Source organism: Rhincodon typus, chromosome 46 (genome assembly GCF_021869965.1).
Source record: "Rhincodon typus isolate 14 chromosome 46, sRhiTyp1.1, whole genome shotgun sequence".
NCBI lineage: Eukaryota > Metazoa > Chordata > Chondrichthyes > Orectolobiformes > Rhincodontidae > Rhincodon > Rhincodon typus.
The window spans coordinates 7,110,032-7,132,958 of NC_063377.1; the positions used below are offsets into that span (position 1 = coordinate 7,110,032).

Sequence of the window (22,927 nt, forward strand, 5' to 3'; positions counted from 1 at the left end):
CTTTTTAGTGGCATTGAAGTATTTGGATAGCCATGATTCTGTTGAATGCTCGGGCAGGTTGGATGGGATGAACTGCCAACTTCTGCTCCTGTAATTGTGCTGAAGATTACTTCATTTAAGACTTGATGAATGGAATGGCTTCTTTCACTGGTCGCTACTAAATAACAATGTTAACATCAACTGAATACAAAACCAAAGGTTCTAGCAGTTTAGGGATTTAATGGTTTTTGTAATAGCCTACAATAACCCAGTGCAATTCATCGTCAGGTGTATGAGGAGCTAGTGTATCACATCCAAATATCTTGCAGATAACAAGGTGTCGAGCTGGAGGAACACAGCAGGTCAAGCAGCATCAGAGGAGCGGGAAAGCTGACGTTTCGGGTCTGGACCCTTCTTCAGAAATTGTTCTGAAGTTTCCTCACCAAGTCTCTACACCTTGTTATCTCAGATTCTCCAGCATCGGCAGTTCCTACTATCTCCAAATATCTTGCAGGGTATTTTGTAAAGCCACATGTGACTAGCACAAGCTTTTGTAAGCACTGTTTACTTGGTTGGGTTGGTCCAGCGCACCATTGAGTGGGACCCAAACAGAGCCCAGCATTGCTTTGTAAACCTTTCACCCCTACTACAACCTGCCTTACTGTGCAGTCAGTGATCTGTTCACGACTTGAGGGTAAAGTAATGTGGATGTTGGTTATCACCACCAACTGAGGACCTTCCTGTAAAAAGCTCATAACCTAACTAGGGGAGCGGATGACCTTGCGGGATGGTAATCCACTAATCCCAGGTTTAATTTATCTTAAATGCTTTCCTTCATAGCTGTGACATTGCTGGTAAAGCCAGCATCTGTCGTCTATCCCTGCGTCGTCCTTGAATGTAGTGACTTGCTAGATTAAAATTAGGAGTGATCTATCTAAGGTAGACAGGAAGGAACTTTCCCTTTAATGGAGGGATCGATGACCTGGAAGCGTAGATTTCGGGTAAGGGACAGGAGATGCAAGGCAAATCTCTTTCTCTGCAAACGCTTGTGGCAGTCTAGAACTGACTTTGTGTAAGGGCGGTGGAGGTAGAAACCCTCATAACATTTGAAGAAGTATTTAGATGTACGCATGCAATGACAAGGATATGGGCCACGTATGGGAAAATGGGGTTAGAATTTTTAGGTAGCTATTCTCGTCTGGCACAGACTCAATGGGCTGCAGGGCCTTTTTCTGTGCTGTTGACCTTTCTATCTCTCTGCCTATATCAGACCAGAGGGCAGTTAAAAGCCAACCCTTTTGCTGTGGGTCTGGTGTCAGATATAGATCCAGCCAGGTAAGGATGGCAGATTCCCTTCCCTAAAGGACATGAGTGAACCAGATTTACAACGATGGATGATAATTTTAACAGTCACAGCCACTGAACCTAGTTTTTAATTCCAGCTTTATTAATTAAATTTAAATTCATCGGTTGCCATGGTGGGGACACCTGTTCAAATCCCACTCCAAACCAGAATATAAATTCAAATGATTCATAAATTTTAATTTTTTGAAGTCTTGTTATGGATCAGACCATACCCCTCAAAATATATTATGAAGGTAGCCTAGACCCTATCTTTTTCTTATTTTAAAAGGGTAATGTGTGGTGCTGCGTTCCAGATGCAATTCAATTGGTCAAACTACTTGACATTTAAGTGCAAAACAATTTATTCAAACTCTATAGTTGAAACACAACAAAAGAAAGAGGAACTTGGCATAATTTAACTCAACTGGAAAACTTAACAGAATAGTAGATCATTTTACTACTCAACAGTAATTGTTCCAATATAGTAACATCCTATAAACGCACCCTTAGCAAATGGGCACATTTAGAAAAACAGTTTTGTGTCACATGCATTTCTCCAGTCCAGGAGGAAAGAACATAAAAAGACAATTCTGAGAGAGTATAGCAGCAGAGAGATTCACTCCCTTCCAACCCTGCTGAGACCCTAGCAACAACTGCTGAAAGCTTGACTACACCTGCTTCAGGCTACTTGTGTTGTTCCAACCTTTTTTAAACAAAAAAAAAACTCAAGGTCTCAAGTTGTTTATTTTCTCATAGACTGCTCGTCATCTGTCCTTCAATCTCTCTGTCTGTTTACAAAACACACCTCTTACAGCATTGTCACAACCTACTTGGAATAACGGGGTGGTGCAGTGGCTCAGTGGTTAGCACTGCTGCCTCACAGCGCCAGGGGCCTGGATTCGATTCCACCCTCTGGCAACTGTCTGTGTGGAGTTTGCACATTCTCCCCGTGTCAGCGTAGGTTTCCTTCGGGTGCTCTGGTTTCCTCCCACAGTCCAAATATGTGACGATTAGGTGGATTGGCCATGCTAAATTGTCCATAGTGTTCAGGGATGTGTAGATTAGGTGGGTTAAAGGAGGATGGGTCTGGGTGGGATGCTGTGTGGGTCAGTGTGGACTTGTTGGGCCGACGGGGCCTGTTTCCACACTGTGGGCATTCTATGATCTATGATTCTATGAATGTAACAATTGAAAACTAGGCTTGGTAATAGTGGCAATGAAGCTATTGTCAGTTGTCATAAAGACCTATCTGGCTCACCTTGGAGAATAGAAAGTAGAGGGAAAATTTGATAACTATGTTTAAAACCAGGAGAGGTCCGAACAGAATAGATGGGGCATAACTGTTTGTAGTAGTGGAAAGGTTGATAATCAAAAGGGCACAAATTTATGGTAATCTGCAATTGGAGTGATAACCACATAAGGAAAAGCTTTTAGCCTACAGTAAAGAAGGGTCAGAAGAGGCATTCGGTAGGAACTGTCATCACTATCTGAAAAGAAATTACAGGCTGCAGAATTGGCACCATGTTTCATTGTTCCTGCAGAGGGGCCAGCACAGACAAGTAGGGCTAAAAGAACTCCTTTTGTGCTGTAACATTCCTAGGCTCCTCTCAAATCTGCCACTCTGGCCTAGAATGGACAATGTGTGACTCCAGGCCCTCAGCAAAGCAATGTGGCTGACTCTTAAATGCCCTTTCAAACAGGTGTTGTTTTACCAGGCTGCTACAAAATAGACTGCAGAGGTTCAAGGGAAAGACGGAGCGAGACAGGGAGAGAATAATGTTTTTAAACACGAGATGAGAGGGATCACGACTGAACACTCTTCTTCTGACCTACTGTTTTATAACTACACACCTTTCCGACAGTGATCAGAACCATCCTTGCTGACCAGCAGCCGTCACCCCTGCCAACTGAGGTGAACATCCTAAAACCATTTGTAATCCCACTGTCCCCTCCCTGGGTTCAATTCGGAAGGACTGAGAAGTTGGTGTCAAACATGCAAGAATTAAGGGATGATTTGTGCAGTTTCCAAGAGGAACAGGTAGGACGGAAAGAGAAGTACGTGCTGCTGTTTGGAGAATCCAGGATTAGAAAACACAGCCCAAACTAGAGCCCAGATCTTTTAGGAATGAATTTAGGAAACCTCTTTTCTCAAAGGATGAGAGAAGTTTTGTAACTCTTTTCCAGAAATTGCCTAAGTTACAGAAATCATGGAATCCCTAGTGTGCATGCAGGCTATTCAGCCCATCAAGTCCACACCGACTCTGAACAGCATCACACCCAGGCCTACCCTGTCCCTGTAACCCTGAATTTCCCGTGGTTGTTCACATACCCTGCACTATGAGCAATTTAGCATGGCCAATCCATCTAACCTGCACATCTTCTTTGGACTGTGGGAGGAAACCCACACAGACATGGGGATAGCGTGGAAACTGCACACAGACAGTCGCCTGTGGGTGGAATCGAACCCAGGTCCCTGATGCTGTGAGGCAGCGGCGCTAACCACTGAGCCACCATGCTGCCCTAGTTGAAGCATTTAGGCCAGGGAGAGAGGCTGGATGAACTTTTCTTTAAAGCAGAGAAAGTTGAGGGGGGAGCCTGATTTTAAGTGCATAAGATTGTGAGGGGCATGAACAGGTGAATAGAAAGCACTGCTCACTTTAGGTGAAGGATCAGAAACAAGGAGGCATAATTTTAACTGAAAGGCAGGAGGTTTAGAGGGAATTTGTGGAAAATGTCTTTCACCCAGAGGGTAGTGGGAATCTGAAATATAATACCTGGGAGGATATATGAGGCAGGTAACCTCACAGCATTTTATAAAGGACTTGGATGAGCACTTGAAGTGCCATAATATTTGTGGCTATGGGCCTGTGCATGAAAGTGGGATTAGTGTAGTGTAGATAGGTCAGCACAGACTCAACGGGCCAAAGAGCCTCTTCTGAAATGGATGACTCTGATTATTATTAAAGGCAATTGATGCCAGGTCAGTTTGTTAATTGGATAATGCCTCAGAAACCCCAGGGATAGACGTAATTAAATAATAGAACACAATCAAGGGGCTGAATAGCCTCCTACTGCTCCTATAATGCTTGCATTCAGCCATATAAGGGGCGACACTTGAGCTTTTACTGACGCCCATTCATGTCTGATCACTTGTTTTCCACATCAAACTGCTGTCTTGACTGGTACAGACAAGTATTTGTACTTTAGTAAATCGGGAAGATTGGATTATTGTGGAGCATGTTTCTTCCTTTTAATCTCTTTGTTTATTTCCTCTGACAGATTGAGCAGCTGAGAGGGGAGCTGATGCAAGAAAGAGCAGCAAGGCAGGACCTAGAATGTGATAAGATTTCCTTGGAGAGACAGGTATGCTCCCTCGGGTGTGAATTAAGGTAATCAGGCAAACGGTTTCAGGAACAGCAGCTTGGTGTTCCATCTTTTCACATCATTACATCAAGGGAATGTACTGGGCAATGCACGGAGCTGAACCGATAAGCTGAGTCCTGAGGCTTTCGGGGAGGGATCTCTGGATGGGATGATAATATCCTCCTTTAAAACAGGACACTGGAACGTTGCAGTGCTCGACATGAGCAAAGCTATTGAAGGAGGAGAAAGGCAGAAACATTCGAGGGGACAGTGATTAGAGCAGATTGTTCCATTCTGGAGCTAATGCAGCAAGATGGACTAACTTGCGTAACAACTTCCAGCACAAAAGCAGGCCTTGACCCCATCAGGCCCATGCCAGCATTTCTGTTCCATGTGAACCTTCTCTGTTTTGTGACATCCAGAAAAGAGAACCATGCATATTTAGGGCACAAGCAGGAGAAGTGCCGAAGATAAAACCAGGAACTGCAGATCTGAAATTGCTGGAGAAACACAACAGGTCTGGCAGCACCTGTAGTGAGAGAAATAGACCCTTTCAAGGTCACTGGATCTGACGTTAGCTCTGTTTCTCTCTCCACAGACGCTGCTGGACTTGCCGAGTTTCTCAGCAATTTCTGTTTTTGCATGTTGCAAAGTGCTGAAGAGTTTGTTCTGCAATTTCAAGCAGCTCTTCATTTTACCTTGTGGTTTGTACCTGGAATTTTAAGCATCAGAGGCCTCCATTTCCTTCAACAATTTATTACTTATTGTTTATCTATGCCATTGAACTGATAACGTCATCCCCTGAGACGCACAGTCATTTATTTCCCACTAATCTCTCCATTTCTGTCTGGTGAGATCATAAGACTACATTCACATGAACCCTGGCCAGAGTCCCAGCCAGCCCACGCCTACAGTGTTGGTTGTCACCATCCAGCAGATTACAGAACTCTGTATTGGTATTTGTTGTGCCAAGTTCAGGTGAAATGCAAAAAAGATGTAAATTGAGTCAGAAATGACTTAATCTTCCAGTCCCGTACCTTACAATTAACTCTGATTTATGTTTGTCTCCCAGGCGAAAGATTTAAAGGTTCGCCTGTCTAACTGTGAAGGTTCTGTGAAACCGAATGCCAACTTGCCTCAACTCGAATCTCGCATCAGGGAGCTGGAGGATCGCTTACGGTCAGAGGAAAGGTATATAGTTTGGGAACAAGTAGGGGTTTGGGTATTGAGGGGGTGGGGAGTGCTGTGGAGATGGGGTAAGGGTTAGGGGTGGTTAACAAGCAGGTTTTTAGTTTAGCGTCTTACCTGAAAGATGGCACCATCGACAATGCAGCACTCCCTCACTACTGGCACTACTGGGTTTTGGAGTTGGCGGGGGGTGCATGTAGCCTGATTTGAGATGTACATAGATCTGAGGAATATAGATAGGAAGAAATATCCCCTTAGTAGGGAGATAAATAAGTAGGGGACATAGATTTACATAAGTTGCTGTTGGGGATGCAGTGGGTCACATCCATGCCTCTGGGCCAGAAGCACTGGGTTCCTACTGTGTAGAAACAGGCCATTCAGCCTATTGAGTCCACGCTGACCCTCCAAAGAGCATCCCACACAGACCCATTTTCCCCCCCCACCACCCCTGTAGCCCTGCATTTCCCGTGGCTAACCCACCTAACCTGCACGTCCTCGGACACTTTGGGGCAATTTAACACAGCCAATCCACCCTAACCTGCACTTCTTTGAACTGTTGGAGGAAACTCATGCAGACGCAGGGGAGAATGTGCAAACTCCACACGGACAGCCGCCCGAGGGTGGAATCGAACCCAGGTCCCTGGCACCGTGAGCCAGCAGTGCTAACCGCTGAGCCCACTGTACCACCTGGCAGCTAAACAGCTTAATTATCAATCTGCAAACCCTCCCAATCCGCAGTTGGTTCCTGCTCAGCCAGAGCCATGTGTTGGCACCAATGCAGCAGCCTCCCCACATGAGAAGATTCCGTGCCTTCTTTCACTTTAAGGGAATACCCTACCTGTACTCTTGCTGTAAACGCTCCCAGATTAAGATTAGGTGTTTGGGTGTGAGCTGAAACCTCACAGGAGCGAACCCCAGATGAAACCCTGAACTTTCTACCACATAGCAGCAAAAGTAGGCCACTTGGCTCATTGAGTCTGCTCTACCATTCAATGAGATCGTGGTTAACCAAATGATTCTTGACAATCCATTCCCACCTTTCTTACATAACCCTTGAACTCCTTCCTAGTTAAAACTCTGTTGACCTCATCCTTGAATGCAGCCTCTGAGGTAGAGAATTCCACCAATTCACTACCCAGAGAGAAGAAACTCTTCTGTAGCTCTGTCTTAAATGGTGGTCCCTTACTCTGATATTATGCCCTCTGGTCTTAGACTCTCCCACTGTGGAAAGTGATGTTTGTGTCTATCCTGTCAAGGTCCCTAAAGAATTTTATGTTTCCGTGAGGTCTCTCTTTCTATTGAACTCCAATGCCTAAAACTCAACCCCTCCTTTTAAGACAGCCCCTCTATAATTAACTAAGTGAACTTTCTCTGGACTGCCTCCAATGCAAGTTGTAGTGACCTGCCCAAGAGCAGATCCTCTACTCCACACATCACGATCATGTGCCTTCCACTTAACTTAGTTGCTGGAACCTCCTGTTTTCAATTTTGGGATGACTCCGGGCAAGGGTCATTATCCTTCGATCTTTCTCATATGCTCTAAGGAAATTACAAGTCCTGTTCCCACTCACTGGAAGCAGCCATTGTCCCTCCAAAGTTTCAGCTCTTCCACTGAAAGTTCACTGCTTCCACCATTGGCTCATAACCCTGATAATTGGATCCTTTATCTGGGACTGGGGGCAACTCATGAAAGGCCAGGGATGACCCTGAGATTTCAAATGACTCACTGCAAGTGGAAACTCTGGTTGATTTGCTTCTGACCCGCTTGGGGAAAGCGCAGTACTTCTTTCAAAACTAATCAGTTTGCTTCACGCAAGCCTCTGTCTCTGCACGCATGCTTTATCTTTTGCGAAGAAACCCAGACTGCACGCTAATCTTTCCCTTTTTTCTTCTGCCCTTTTCATTTACCTTCAATCTTGAGGCAGTTGTGGCTTGGAAAAGTTTTTTTTCCCACAAAGGAAAGACAAGCAAGTTGTTGTGGTTCATTGCTTTGAGACATGATACAGTAACCCAACCCTGGCTGTCTGCAGTATTTGCACCATTGCTGTCTTGCGCATTTGGATTCATAATCTGGGCCAGTGATGATGGGGGTGCTGTAAAATGTAATATCAGTTCCTTGCATCTATACAGGCCCCTCATCACAGTAAAGCATCTCACAATCACACTCACAATTATACAAAATTCAGCACCAAGCTACAGGAGAGAATAGGAATGGGTGACTAAGCTAAAAGCACTAATAAATGAGGGAACTGCTGAGCAGATTTGGTAGCATCTTTGGGGAGAGAGAGTGAGACACACAGTTAACGTTTCAGGTGAACAGACCTAGGACGACGCAGCGCAACAAGTTCAGAACAAGCTGAGTTAGAGGGACTTGAGAAATCAAGATGGTTGATGTTGGGCCATTCGTTCTCCGTGAGATGTAGAGAGGGTGAGAGGCCAGATGGGGAGGGAGAAGATTAGTGATGGTGGAAAGGGATGCGTTAAGCATGGAATGTGTTTGCATTTAGAGAGTTCCAGAGTTTAAACTGTGATCCAGGAGCCTGTTAGCATTGGTGTTAAAAGGTTGTGCCAAGGCATTGGGGTGAGCTGTTTAAAAAGAATTTAGCCATGTTGGCATGAGTCAGGCTCGTTGGGCCGGCCAATCTTTTCCTGCTCGTTGTTTCCATGTTTGTCCCACACACGAGTGGGAGAGTCCTCCTGGTGTCCCAACCAGCAGCTCCAAGTAATTTCCTCCGAAAGTTGAGAATCTGTGGATCTATCTTTTGATTTATTCCTTTGCCAGTGAAGAATCTAAGGCTAAAATAAAACACAGAACTTCAGGTGCTGAAGATCTGAAATAAAAGCAGAAAGTGCTGGAGAAACTCAGCATGTCCGGCAGTATCTGTGGAGAGAAAACAGGGTTAACATTTTGAGTCTAGTGACTCTCCACGCATTCTGAGAATCTAAAGGGTGTGGCAGGTAAACAATAAAGTGGAATTCATATGTTCATGTCAGGTTGCAAATAATCCTTCTCAACTCTCGCTCTAACTCTCTCACGCACTCTGTTTTATATTGCTAGGGACCGAAGTGCACTACAGGCATCGAATCGCAAGCTGGAGAGGAAAGTAAAGGAACTGACCATTCAGCTTGATGACGAAAGACAGCAGGTGTCTGATGAGAAAGACCAGGTACGGCTTTAAGGGAGGGCAGTCAGGGGATAGTTTTCACACAGTTAACCCCCTGTGGCTCACTTCCCTTCACCTGGTATGGTTGAATCTACCCTCGTGCCAGTTTGACTCACTTTAGACCATCACTGCAGGCCTGAATACATGATCTGGCTTTGCACTCGTGTAGAAAAACTGCTCGGTGACCCTGTCTCATCCAGATCATAGAATTCCTACAGTGTGGAAGCAGGCCATTAGGTTCATTGAGTCCACACCGACCCTCTGAAGAGTATTCCACCCTCCTGCCCTATCCCTGTAACTGTCCATTTCCATTGGCTAACTCACCTAACCTGCATATCTTTCGACTGTGTAAGGAAACTGGTGCACCCAGAGAAAACCCACACAGACACACGGGAGAATGCGCAAACTCAACACAGACAGTCGCCTAAAGATGGAATTGAACCCGGGTCCCTGGCGCTGTGAGGCAGTGGTGCGAACCACTGTGCCACCCGGTGAGATGTTAAATTGGGATCCCAGCTGCCTGCACCAATGATGAGGATCTGATTCAAAGACCAATGAAAAGCTCTGCTTTATCTGTAAGCAACACCACGTTGACTTGTTGCATATCTCATGCCCACTGCAAGACAAGGCTAGGCCACAATAGCAACAGCCGGTTTTCCTGCTGTTAGGAGCTGGCTATGGTAAGTGCGGAGATTGTCTCCCCTTAACTGGAGAGTCTGGAATGATGGGCCCAAATCTCAGACGAAGGACTCAGACACTTAGGAGAGTGAGGATAGACATATGAAGAAAGACTGGATCAACTGGGCTTGAATTTAGAAGAATTTGGGGATAATCTCACAGAAACATATAAAATCCTGATGGGACTGAACAGGCTAGATGTGGGAAGAATGTTCCTGATGTTGTGGAAGCCCAGAACTAGGGGTCCCAGTCTAAGAATAAGCGGTAAGCCATTCAGGACTGAGATGAAGAATTTCTTCACTCGGAATTGTAAACCTGTGGAGTTGTCTACCACAGAAAGCTATTAGGAGCACTTTGTTCGATATATTCTAGAGGGATCTGGACATGGCCCTTGCGGCTAAAGGAATCAAGGGGTATGGAGAGAAAGCGGGAGTGGGATGCTGAAATTGCCTGATCAGTTATGGTCATATTGGATTGTGGTGCAGGCTTGAAGGACCGAATGGCCTCCTACTGCATCTGTTTTCTATGTTTCTGTTTGTATTTCACCCCGGGAGGTGTGCAAGTCTTCTGAAATTAGCTGCGACAGACTGGTCACAGCACAATATTAGTCCTTATTCACAGGCATCTCCTTCACTGTCAGATGATTACAGTCATTTGATAACACAGAATTTGAATTTTACTGGAAGAAAACCACAATCTGTCAAAACTTTTTTCCTCTCTGCCCTCATCAGAACATTTCACAAGAATACTACAGTCATACTGTACAAGAGGAGAGTGACGTTGATTTTCCCCTTGAATAGGTATTCTTGCGAAATGTCCTGATGAGTGCAAGATGACAAGCTTCCACAAAATGTCTTCATTAAAAAATTTCAGCAACTCTTAGACGGTTGCAACAATACCCTGTATCATTGCTTCTTAAACATTTTCTCACTCTGACCCAATTCAAGGCTTGAAAACAGTCATTGAACCCCGCCAACACCTCTCTCCCCGCCCCCCCGTGAGCAATGACGGTGATAGGCAAGAAGGTAAAACCAAATAGATTTGGGGGCGGAGGAGTTCAGCCTTTGCTGTGTCGGGTCTTTACCCTACTTTGGGGAGTCATCAATGAATAAAAGACTTAATTTGTAAGTTGATTCACCTGTAATATATCTTTTTAATTCATTCATGGGATGCGGGCATTGCTGGCTAGGCCAGCATTTATTGTCCATCCCTAATTACTCAGAGGGCAGTTAGAAGTCAACCACGTTGGTGTGGGCCTGGAGTCACATATAGGCCTGACCAGGTAAAGATGGCAGCTTCCTTCCCTAAAAGACATGAGTGAAGCAGATGAGTTTTTCTGGGAATCCACAGTGCATTCATGGTCTTCATTAGACTCTTAATTGAATTTTTAATTGAATTCAAATTTCACCACCTGTTCTGGCAGGATTTCGAAGCGAGTCCCCAGAGCATTACATGGGTGTCTAGATTAACATTCCAGCGATAATACCACTAGGCCCACACCTCCCCTATAATATGGATAGATATAAAGGCTGTGTTTGACTGGCTTATTGACAGTCTAATACGGTGAACTACTGGTGTGAGAAATATCAGAGCTTTGAGTAGCAAGCATTAACATTTCAGGAGGATTAGGATTTGTCAAGATAATTTATTTTGCAGTAGGTCCTTACCTCCATTGCGTGTTTTTGTTTTTGTTTTTGTTTTTGCATAGCTGACCTTGCGTGTGAAGGCACTGAAGCGACAAGTGGATGAAGCTGAGGAGGAGATTGAGCGGCTGGAAACTGCGAGGAAGAAGGGCTTGCGGGAGCTGGAGGATCTATATGAGGTCAATGAACAGCTGCAGACCCGTATCAAGTCCCTGGAGAAGGACGTCAGGTAAGACACCAAAACGTTCACTGCCTTCAACTTGCAATTTTCTCCATCACTGACGTGCAGTGGCAGCAGCTTATACCATCTGTGAGACACACTAGAGCAGCTCACTGAGGTTGTTTAGATGACACCTTCCAAAACCCACCACTTCTGTCTGTTACCACCCCCACACCATCCAGACTTGGAGCTATGTTGGGCATTCCTTTGCTGCTGGGAACTCCCTCCCTAACGGCACCCACGGTGTCCACACACCCACACCGACTGTGGTGCTTTGAGACAGTGGCTCGCTACCACCTTCTCAGCAATTCAAGCCTTGCTGCCCACTTGTCCTGTGAACAAATCCTCTTTCATTTTACAAAGCGGCCGCTGGGCAGAGTTCATCAGGCCTTATGGCAGGGCGGACCTTTGATCAAGTTGTGAAAAGTGGATGAAGGACCGTGGATAGAGAGGAGACAGTGGATCGTGTGGCCTCTTGAGCCCAGAAGTAGTTTGAGTGGTCGGGGTGACATGGAGACTCAGCTGGGACTGTTAAATCTGATCAGTTTGTGAGGAGAGATCGAGGCAGAAGGAAACGAGATGCTGCCTGCTTTTAATAAGATGATGCTGAAATTCTGCATACCGATCAATTGTTCTCAAGTGGAAGGTGGCACAGTGCAAGACCATAAGCAACAGGAACAGGAGTCGGCCGTTCAGCACCTTGAGCCTACTTCATTGGATTCTGGCTGATCCAACATTCCATATGTCCAATTGCCTGCCCTTTCCCCATAATCCTTGACTCCCTTATTCATCAAGATTCTATTTATCTCAGCCTTAAATATACAAAACGACTCTGACCCCACGGCTCTCTGTGGCAAGAAGTTCCAAAGGCATTCAACCCTCTGTGAAAACAAAACCCTCCTCCTCTCAGTCTCAAATTGGTACCCCTTTATTCTGAGACGATGCCCTCTGGTCCTAGACTCTCCCGTGAGGGGAAACATCCTCTCAGCATTTACATTGTCCAACCCCTTAAGAATCCTATGGTGAGATGACAGATCAGATCGCGCGATGAGGAAGAGAGCTGGTTTAACAGCGAGTGTAAGGGCGAGGTCACAGGCCGGTGAGCACGAGGTGTAAAACCAGACTGCTGCCATAAGCACACTGCTAGACGCTAGCTTATCCTTAGTGTGAGGAGTCAGTCGTGGCTGATCTGTGATTTGCTCTACTGAAATTGTAGAGCTAAGGTGTGAATTAGGTGATGCGGTGACCACTGGGAGGTTATCAATAAGCCAAGCTTTACAAACAGCAGCAAATAAAACCTTGTTCTGTACGTTGTACATTGCATCAAGCACTGAACAATTAAACCTTCTGTGTTTTGCTATAACCTGAGGGACTTAAATTTTATTGGCACGTCAACTTTTAGTGCTGTTTTATTGAATGGAAATATCTGTTTGGTCTGATGAATTACGAGCTTTAGATCAGTGTAGCGGTCCAAGGTCGGGTGAACACAGCCAGCCAGTACCTAGCCTGAGTCATTTAATTACTACGTGCGCCAAGCAGATCAGGAGACCGTGGCCCACCTCCCCTCCCCTCCCGTCCCCCACCCCACCCCCGCCCACACACAGCTTCCTGTCATTTCGCAGCCCTCAGTCTCCCCATTCTCGTTGCTTAAAGCAGGAAGAGACGAGACCAAGAGAGATTTTTAATCAATATGGGAATGTAGGGTTATGGGGGCAAAGGGTAGGACAGTGGAGTTGAGGATGATCAGATCAACCATGATCTCATTGACCACCATGCAAGGCAGAGCAGACTCGATCGGCTGAATGGCCTAATTCTGCTCCTATGTCTTACGTGTGTACTGCTCCTGCCTGTGGTTTCAGTTGTAAATTGAGGCGCATGGTGGGGTAGGGGTTAGCAATTAATAAAAATGACTTGACCAGATGCTGAGAATGTGTTTGAGTTTATTTCCATCTTCTGTCCCCTACCCTTTGCCATCATTGCGCCAGAACTCCCACCCTTCAGCACAGCTGTAATCAACAGGTAATCCTTGCCTGCTGCTGCAGTATGGCAGATTGAGGCAGCAATTCAGCTGTACTGCCAAAAACCTTTTCAAAAATGTGTTCACTGCGTGTGGGCATCACTGGAGATATTTATTGCTCATCCCTACTTGTCACTTGAGAAGGTGTTGTTTAGCCACAACTGAATGAATGTAACTGAGTGACTTACATGGCAGACTCAATATAATGTGGATAAATATGAGGTTATTCACTTGAGGGAGAAACGGGAAGGCAGGCTGTGATCTGAATGACGATGGGTAGTAAAGGGACCTGTGTCCTTGTGCACCAGTCACTAAGTAAACATTGCAGGTGCAGCAGGTGGTGAAGAAGCCAAATGTTATCTTGCTCTTTGTAGCAAGAGGATTTGAGTACAGGATGTCTTGTTGCAATTGTTCTGAGCCATGGTGAGACCAGCCTAGAGTGATGTGTGCAGTTTTGGCCTCTGAATCAGCGGCAGAATGGTCTGGCGATGGAGGGAGTGCAACAAAGATTTACCATACGGATTCCTGGGGTGGCACAACAGATGTATGAAGAGAGACTGGATTGGTTAGAATATTCACTGGAGTTTAGAAGAATAGAATGGAAATTTATTGTCACGTGTACTTGTTCATGAAAAGTACAGTGAAAAATTTGATACGTCACCCACCCCCCCACCACCACCACATAAGTGACAAACATTATACATAATGATATGAAAACGTAAAATTAAGACAAAGTTCGTCATGGTTCAGTTGACTGCTCCTGGGCTCGAGGAAACATGATTTAAGGAGCGGTGGAATACCCTGAAGATGCTGGGACGAGACTGCTATTCCAGGCCTCTGGAATACTGGGCCAGAAGCCTTCGCCAAAGAAGACCATGCAGGGTCAAGACCGCCTGCTGGGCCACTGAAGTTGAAGAAGACCTCCACACGGGGGTGAGACCTCCACACTGGGACAAGACCACTAGGCTAAGCTGAGACTACCTTTCTCCTCCTCCAGACACCCAGGCTTCACTGCGCACCTGGAGCCTCGACCTAGCCTGCGAGTCTAGGCTGGGGGAGTCAGCCCAGGACCTGTTCCTCGCTCACCAGGAGACCCCGGGCTGGGGTGGAGCCTTGTCTGGCTCGTCCTGGTATTGCTGCTGTTGGAGGCCACTGCCTTCACCTGCCACTCTCTGGGCTTAAAAGAAACCAAAGAAAAATGTTGAGTGAGCAAAAGGAGAAAGAAAGCAGCAGGAGCGGATGAGGCCCCAGACTCGGCCACCATCTTGAAAGAATGAGGGGCGATAATATGGAAGCCTGTATAATTCTGCAGGACTAGACCGGGTAAATGAAGGAAGAATGTTCCCGATGACTATGGAGTCCAGAACCAGGAGTCATGGTCTAAGGATACGGGGAGACCACTTAGGACTGAAAGGAGGAGAAATGGCTTCACCCAGAGAGTGGAGAGCCTGTGGAATTCCATGCCACAGAAAGCGTTCGGGGCTGGAACATTGAAACTTTTTAAGTAGGAGTTAGATATAGTTGTTAGGGTTAAAGGGATCGGAGAGAAAGCGGGAACAGGAGACTGAGCTGGATGATAAGCCATAATCCTATTGAATGGTGGGCAGGCTTGAAGGGCTGAATGGCCTACTGCTCTTCTTTTCTATGTTTTTGTGTTTTTTTCGGCCATTTCATAGAGCTGCCGAGAGCCAACCACATGTCTGTAGGCTCGGGCTGGGCAAAGGTGGCTGCTTTTCTTCCCTCAAGGACATTAGTGAACCCAATTCTTAGTTGCAATACATCAGATCAAGTGTTAACTTTGTTCACCCCAATGCCTTGTTCTTTCTCCAGGCAGTTCCACTATAAGTGAGAGGCAGACTGAGCTGTTGTAAGTTCATGCTTTAAATCTCGGTCTTACGTAGATCTATGCTGCAGAGCTGTGCACGTGCTGACTGTCAAACTTCTGATAATAATGGTTTATGCCACCACTTTCACTGGCTCACCTGCTGCTTACAAGCTGTTAGTAAGAATTCAGCCTGCTAACCAGGCTTGGGTAACCGATTATGAGCAAAGATTCTGTTTGCAAACTAAAATGCTAATAGGATAAGTTTAAAAATCTCTGTTGCATGATATTCACCTAATAGCATGCCATAACTTTTACGAGAGACCGTCCAACTCTGCGTAAAGTTGGGCGAACAGTATTTAATAGATGCTTGATACAACAGCACTGGAGTATTGCTGCAAAGAGAGACATGCTGATAATCTTGAATTGATGTAATTCTGAGCACGCTCTGTTGTGTAAGTGCGACCCATCTGTGGGGTTGCACCTGATGTTGGACCGTATCTTCATTTTGTGAGCATAGGCTAGTTTGGCTTTGTCTGTTGCGAGCAGCCGTAGGGGCGTGCTGTTTCATGCTATCGACCAGTCACTGGGCAGAATGGCCTGCATGCCAGCTGCCACAATGGCACTGAAATTCACGCACTGTTTGCGTGGTAGCTGGAATGTTTCTTTGACTTATAGAGTCGTACAACACGGAAACGGACACTTTGGTCCAACTCGTCCACATCGATTGTGTTCCCAAACTAAACTAGTCCCAAATAAAAACCAAAAGAATTGTGGCTGCTGTAAATCAGAAACAAAAACAGAAATTGCTGAAAAAGCTCAGCAGGTCACTCAGAAGGCAAGGACCGCATTTAATGTCCATCTCTAATTGCCCTTAAACTGAGGTGACTTGCTCAGGCCATTTCAGAGGACAGTTAAGAGCTGACCACATCGCTGTGAATCTGGAGTCACAAGAGGGTGGCACAGTGGCTCAGTGGCCAGCACTGCTGCCTCACAGCACCAGGGACCCAGGATGGATTCCACCCTCAGGTGCCCGTCTGTGCGGAGTTTGCACATTCTTCCCCACTGTCTGCTGGGTTTGCTCTGGGTGCTTCAGTTTCCTCCCACAGTTCAGAGATGTGCAAACTGGGTGGATTGGCCATACTAAATTGTCCATTGTGTTCAGGGATGTGTAGACTAGATGGGTTACAGGGTTAGTGGGATGGGTCTGGATGGGATGCTCTGAGGGTCGGCGTGGACTTGTTGGGTCGAAAGGCCAGTTTTCATACTAAAAGGATTCTGACATGTAGGTCCTGACTGGGTAAAAACAGCCGATCTCCTACCCCGAAAGGACAGTAGTGAATCAGATAGGGTTTTTACACCAATCCATGTTGGTATCATGGTCATCAATACTCAGACTGGTTCCTAGTTCTGGATTTTTAACATTTTATTTTGAAATTTCACCAGCTGCAGCAGCGGTGAGATTTGAACCTGTGTCCCTGCTGAAACATTACTAGTCCCAGTGGCAATACCACAACACCACATCTGGTCTTTTTAACCAAGCTGAGTTAAGGTAGAGTTCAAATTGAAAGACCGAACAGGTTGGAGGGGCTGAATGATCTCCCTCTTCTCATAGTCATAGAGCAGTACAGCATGGAAACAGGCATTCAGTCCAACTCATCCATGCTGACCAGATACCCTAAATTAACCTAGTCCCATTTGCCAACATTAGGACCATATCTCTCTAAAACCTTTCCTATTCATGTGCCCATCCAGATACCTTTTAAATGTTGTTATTGTACCATCCTCCACCACTTCCTCTGGCAGCTCATTTCATACACGCACCACCCTCTACGTGAAAATGTTACCCCTCCTGTCCCTTTTTAAATCTTTTCCCCTCTCTCCATAAACCTATGCCCTCTAGTTTTGGACTCGCCCACCCCGGGGAAAAGACCTTGTCTATTCACCCTATCCATGCCCCTCATGGTTTTATAAGCCTCAATAAGGTCATCCCTCAGCCTCTGATGCTCCAGGGAAAATAGCCCCAGCCTATTCATCCCTTCCCTGTAGCTCAAACCCTCCAACGCTCGCAACATCCTTGTTAATCTTTTCTGAACCCTTTCAAGTTTCACAACGTCCTTCCTATAGCAGAGCGACCAGGATTGAACGCAGTATTCCAAAACGTGGCCTCACCAATGTCCTGTACAGCTGCAACATGACCTCCCGACTCTTATGATTAATGCACTGACCAATAAAGGCAAGCGTACCAAACGTCGTCTTCACTATCCTGTCTACTTGTGACTCTCCTTTCAAGGATCTATGAACCTGCGCTCCAAGGTCTCTTTGTTCAGCAACACTCCCCAGGACTTTACCATTGAGTGTATATGTCCTGCCCTGATTTGCCTTTCCAAAATGCAGCACCTCACATTTATCTAAATTAAACTCCATCTGTCACCCCTCGGCCCATTGGCCCATCTGATCAAGGTCCCGTTGTACTCTGAGGTAACCTTCTTTGCTGTCCGTTACACCCCAAATTTAATGTCATCTGCAAACTTACTAACTATACCTCCCTATGTTCACATCCAAATAATTTCTATAAATGATGAAAAGCAGTGGACCCAGCACCAATCCTTGCGGCAGATTGCTGGTCACAGGCCTTCAGGTGGAAAAGCAACCTTCCATCACCACCCTCTGTCTTCTACCTTCGAGCAAGTTCTATATCCAAATGGCTAGTTCTCCCTGTATTCCATATGATCTAACCAGTCTACCACAAGGAACCTTGTCAAATGCGTCACTGAAGTCCATATAGATCACATCCACTGCTCTGCCCCCCTCAATCCTCTGTTAATTCAAAAAACTCAATCTCGTGAGACATGATTTCCCATGCACGAAGCCATGTTGATTATCCCTAATCAGACCTTGTCTTTCCAAATCCATGTAAAACTTGTCCCTCAGGATTCCCTCCAACAACTTGCCCACCATCCAATGTCAGCACACCAATCTATAGTTCCCTGGCTTTTCCTTACCACTCTTCTTAAATAGCTAACCTCCAGTCTTCCGGCTCCTCACCTATGGCTATCAGTGATACAAATATCACAGCAAGGGGCCCAGCAATCACTTCCCTAGCTTCCCACAAAGTTCTAGGGTACACCAGATCCGGTCCCAGGGCTTTATCCACCTTTATGCATTTTACGACTTCCAGCACGTACTCCTGTGTAATGTGGACATGTTACAGAAGCAGCGTGAGCCAAATGATCTTGCATCTCTGAAAGAGCCGATGATATTAAGTGCCCTGGTTTTTATCACTTCGTGTGTTCACCCCCACAGGCTCAAGAAGACGCGTTCCAACGTGGGACTGCAGGATGATGACATCAGTACGGATGAAGAGTTTGACAGCAACTTTGAGCCTTCCTCAATTACTTCGCTAATAACAGAGAGCAACCTGCAGACAAGCTCCTGTTAGACCAGACTCCATTGGACAGGATGAACTCACCAGATCAATCACTGTCTCTCTCCCGCTTTTTTTTTAAGACTGAGCTGTACACAAATCCCTTGTGTAAAACTGCAAGCCTTGTTGATTTCTTTCAAGTGGAAAGTCAGCTGTGTTTTTGTTTCTAAAACTACCTGCAGGCACAGAACCCGTGACTCTGGAAGCCGTTTTTACCACACGATGGATATAACATGTATTTTCTTAAACTGCAATCTTTAATTTTGTAGAGTTTGTTACAATCAATTCTTGTTTCCGCATTCCCACTGGGAGGCGAAGGTGGTCCAGCATCTGATTATTTCACATCAGGCTAGAAAGCAGCCACGCACAGGACTGGGAAGGGACTGCGTGCACGTACGTACGTACGTGTGTTCCCCGCGCATATTCTGACAAGCAGCTGAGACCCACTTAGCAGAATTTTGAGTGTGTGCCACACTTTGACTTCGTTGCTTCTGTGCTGACCTGACATCAGAGGCAGCCATGACACCAAATTGAGAATCAAGAACCTGAGGTGTGATTTAAAGACCCAGTTAATGGAAACTGTGTCCAGGGGACCTCATGGAATAGGATGTGCTGGCCAAGAGATTAGATTTGAGCTGTTGAAAACAGAAGGGAGAGGTGGAGAGAGCGGGAAGGCGAGGAAGAGGTGCATCGATTTCAGCAGCTTCTGTTACCTGGCTTGTTTTGAGCTGTGTAACCTAGCACAGCAGCTCTGTCATATCCTTCTGAATTAATACTCAACTGGCTGATCACAGGAGAGGAGACATCGTGCTGCCTGCTCTGTGCCTAAAACCTGCTAGCTCGTGTGTGTGTGTGTGTGTGTGTGTGTGTGTGTGTGTGTGTACAACTGCTGTCATGTTATCCCTATCCATCTTTGTGACCCTGCCTGATTCCTACCTGTCTCTGGGTGCTGTTCTCCAGCTACACAAATAAAATATAAAATGAGTGCCAGGTGTGACCAGGCCAGTCAAAATACTGCTGCTTGTGTGCTTTGCAAATGCATGCTTTTTTGTCTTTTTTTTTTAAGAAAAGATACAAGTTTGCACTTGTTCAGCCTCGCGTGCAGTGCAGGGGTGTGGGGGACAGGGAGCAGACATTGAACCTGCAGAAACTCGCTGCCCTCAGAGCCAGGTTAGACGAGGCTGAAGAGCTCTCATCTTTTCAACAGAGCTGCGGAATACATCAGAACATTTAAGGGGAAATTAATTCTGGGTTCCAGTTAAATTTGGGGGTTTATCATTTGACATTTCCGCTCATCTCCTATGCTTGTCCCTTGGTTGGTGTGAGAACTTTGCCTTTTGAGTTTGTGCGTTCCCTCTTTACCTCTCCCCTCCCCCATCCATAGGAGCCTGGATGCCTATTCTAGTCTCTGCGCAGTGGGAGATTGGACAGCGTCAGCAAGAAGGAACAATGGGCATGCTGGAACTGGAATTCTGGGATTGAAAGTCTCTGTGCTGGTGACCATCGGGGTCAGCTGTCCTCAAGGGCAGCAAATCTGTCATCCTACACATGACTTCAGGCCCACAGCAATGTGGTCAACTCTGAAATGACCCTCTCTGGTCAAGGGCGATTTAAGGATGGCGCAACAAATGTTTCCAGTGATGCCCATTTCACGCCAAGGGGAAGCAAGTATTATCTAAATACATCCTGAATTTTAATAGGAATCATTCTTGAGGGATGGAGGGGGCGACAAAGATGGATGGAGTAAACAATAGTAAACGCTAAATATCAGAAGTTTTATCTGTGTTGTCGCGACTTGCCGAGGAACAAACAGTTGGGGATTATGCTTGCTACACAGTGCCCTGTTTGCTACCAGATGGAAGAAAAGTGAATTGGCCTATATCTCACTGAAAGTACCCATGATCGTTGGGGTTAAACATTGGTAAAAGGAGACATGAAGTCCAATCTTTTTGTCTTGCACTCGTCAGGACTAGGATGCAAGAAACCTAACTGAGTTCAGGGTCTGGGGAGAAGAGTCACAGGCAGAAGAGGCAGGTGTCTTTTCCCTAGGGTGGAGGATTTCAAGACTTGTGGCGGGGACACATTTGAGGTGAGAGCGGAAAAATTCAAATAAGACCTGGGAGCAATTTTTTTTACACAGTGGTTCGTATGTGGAATGAACTTCCTGAGGAAGTGGCGAATGTGGGTACATTTACAACATTTAAAAGATATTTGGAGAAGTACACGAATAAGAAATGTGTGGAGGGATATGGGCCGAGTGCAGGCAGGTGGGACTAGTTTAGCTTGGGGAATATGGTCAGCATGGATTGGTTGGACCGAAGGGTTTGTTTCCGTGCTGTATAACTCAGAGCTTGTGGGAACTGACAATTTCTGCAGCATTCCATGGCAACACCTTGATCAATCATGAATCGGCCTGCCTGGTCTGTGAACTAAGATTGACAGTTAACTGTTCCTGCTGTATCTCCACAGTCAGACTTCTCATGTTATATAAATCATTGCCTCTCTTCCTGAAGTAAGTTGCTTACACCCTGCCCCTGATGAGTGCACGATGTCTAAGCTCCAGCTAAGTGTCTCTGGTTTTCACAATGTTGAAGTTCTGGACTGCCAGGCCATGATCCTTAGGGTTGTGTGGTAAGTGTCCCAACCTCTGAGCAAGAGGTTCTGGATTCAAGTCCCACCTGCTCCAGAGCTGTGTTTCGTGAATGTCTGAACAGATTCATTGCAGTTCTTTTGATGTAAATACCTGTTTCTGAACATCTACATTTTCTCTTATCAACCCTTGCCTATATTTACAAACTTAAAATCAAATCAAGTTATTGTTTGGGTTATATATGAATGAAAAGATTTATACAGAATCTATGGAGAGATTTATATATATATATATACATACATATATATTATCTGTATAGAAAAATATATTGATGGCTAATCAATCAAGATTTGTATCAGATTTTTTTCTGCTGTTGTCCAGCAACTCTCAGCCTATTTTTTTCACATTTATATTTTTGTACATAATGTTTTATTTTGATTTCTGCCTTGTATGGAAATCAATAAAGCTGATGAAGGTATTTACATGCAATAATTTCTGTTTTCGGGTACTGTCGGCTGTTATCTGTCACCTTGGCCCAGTTCATTGCTGCTTTGTTGGGAGACTGGGTGCTGTGAGTTGGCGTTCTGCTGGTTGTGTCGTAGTTTTGTCACCGGGATAACAGCCCGAAGACCCAAACTAAAGCTCCGGGTTCAAATTCCTCCAAGGCAGCTGGAAGGAATATTGTTATTTTTCCATGGACACTTACAGAGTATCCTCTGACCTCCTGGAAACTGCTGTCCATGAAAGAACAGAGAACCTGTTAGTGATATTCTAGGCATGTGGTCTGCCCCATGTAGTTACAGACATACACGAAGGGGCATCTCAGTGGGAGGTGATGGCCTAGTGGTATTATTGCTGGACTGTCAATCCAGAGACCCAGATAACGTTCTGGGGACCTCTGCCACAGTAGGTGATGGAATTTGAATTCAATAAAAACCTGGAATTAAGAGTCTAATGATGACCATGAATCCATTGTCAATTGACGGAAAAACCTATCTGGTTCACTAATGTCCTTAGGGAAGGAAACTGCCATCCTTACCTGGTCTGACCTACATGTGACTCCAGACCCACAGCAATGTGGTTGACTCTTGACTGTCCTCTGGGCAATTAGGGATGGGCTGTAAATGCTAGTCCAGTCAGTGATACCCACATCCTGTGAATGAATATATTTTTTAGACAAACACACAAACTAGAAGCAGAAGTATGCCTTTTGACCCTTCAGTCCTACTCTGCCATTCAATGAGATCATGGCCAGTCTGTTTTGTGTATAAACTTTAATTCTAACATCTTCCCAATGATAGTTGTCAAGCTGACTGTCTTATTGTAGAATCCTACAGTGCAGAAAGTGGCCATTTGGCCCATTGAGTCTGCACCAACCCTCCACACAGCAGCCCAACCAGACCTAGCACCCCAACCAATCACCATAATGCCACATTTCCTCTGGCTAACCCATCTAACCTGCACATTCTTTGACACTATGGGGCAATTTAGC

The 22,927-nt window shown here is 45.6% G+C and overlaps 1 protein-coding gene across 4 annotated transcripts in view; it reads left to right on the forward strand.

Annotated features, from left to right (window-relative positions):
• cgnb (cingulin b) overlaps window positions 1–21,927 on the forward strand; it is a 151,354-nt gene extending 129,427 nt beyond the window's left edge. For 3 of the 4 annotated variants that reach the window (XM_048620358.1, XM_048620359.1, XM_048620360.1), the window contains exons 18-22: window positions 4,603–4,686; window positions 5,759–5,877; window positions 8,933–9,041; window positions 11,425–11,588; window positions 18,725–21,927. In XM_048620358.1, the coding sequence (XP_048476315.1) occupies window positions 4,603–4,686; window positions 5,759–5,877; window positions 8,933–9,041; window positions 11,425–11,588; window positions 18,725–18,860 (612 nt within the window). In that variant the 3' untranslated portion in view covers window positions 18,861–21,927. Of the gene's footprint in view, window positions 1–4,602; window positions 4,687–5,758; window positions 5,878–8,932; window positions 9,042–11,424; window positions 11,589–15,426; window positions 15,464–18,724 lie in introns of all 4 variants that reach the window. The other variant, XM_048620361.1, reaches the window with a different exon arrangement.
• Window positions 21,928–22,927: the final 1,000 nt, after the last annotated feature.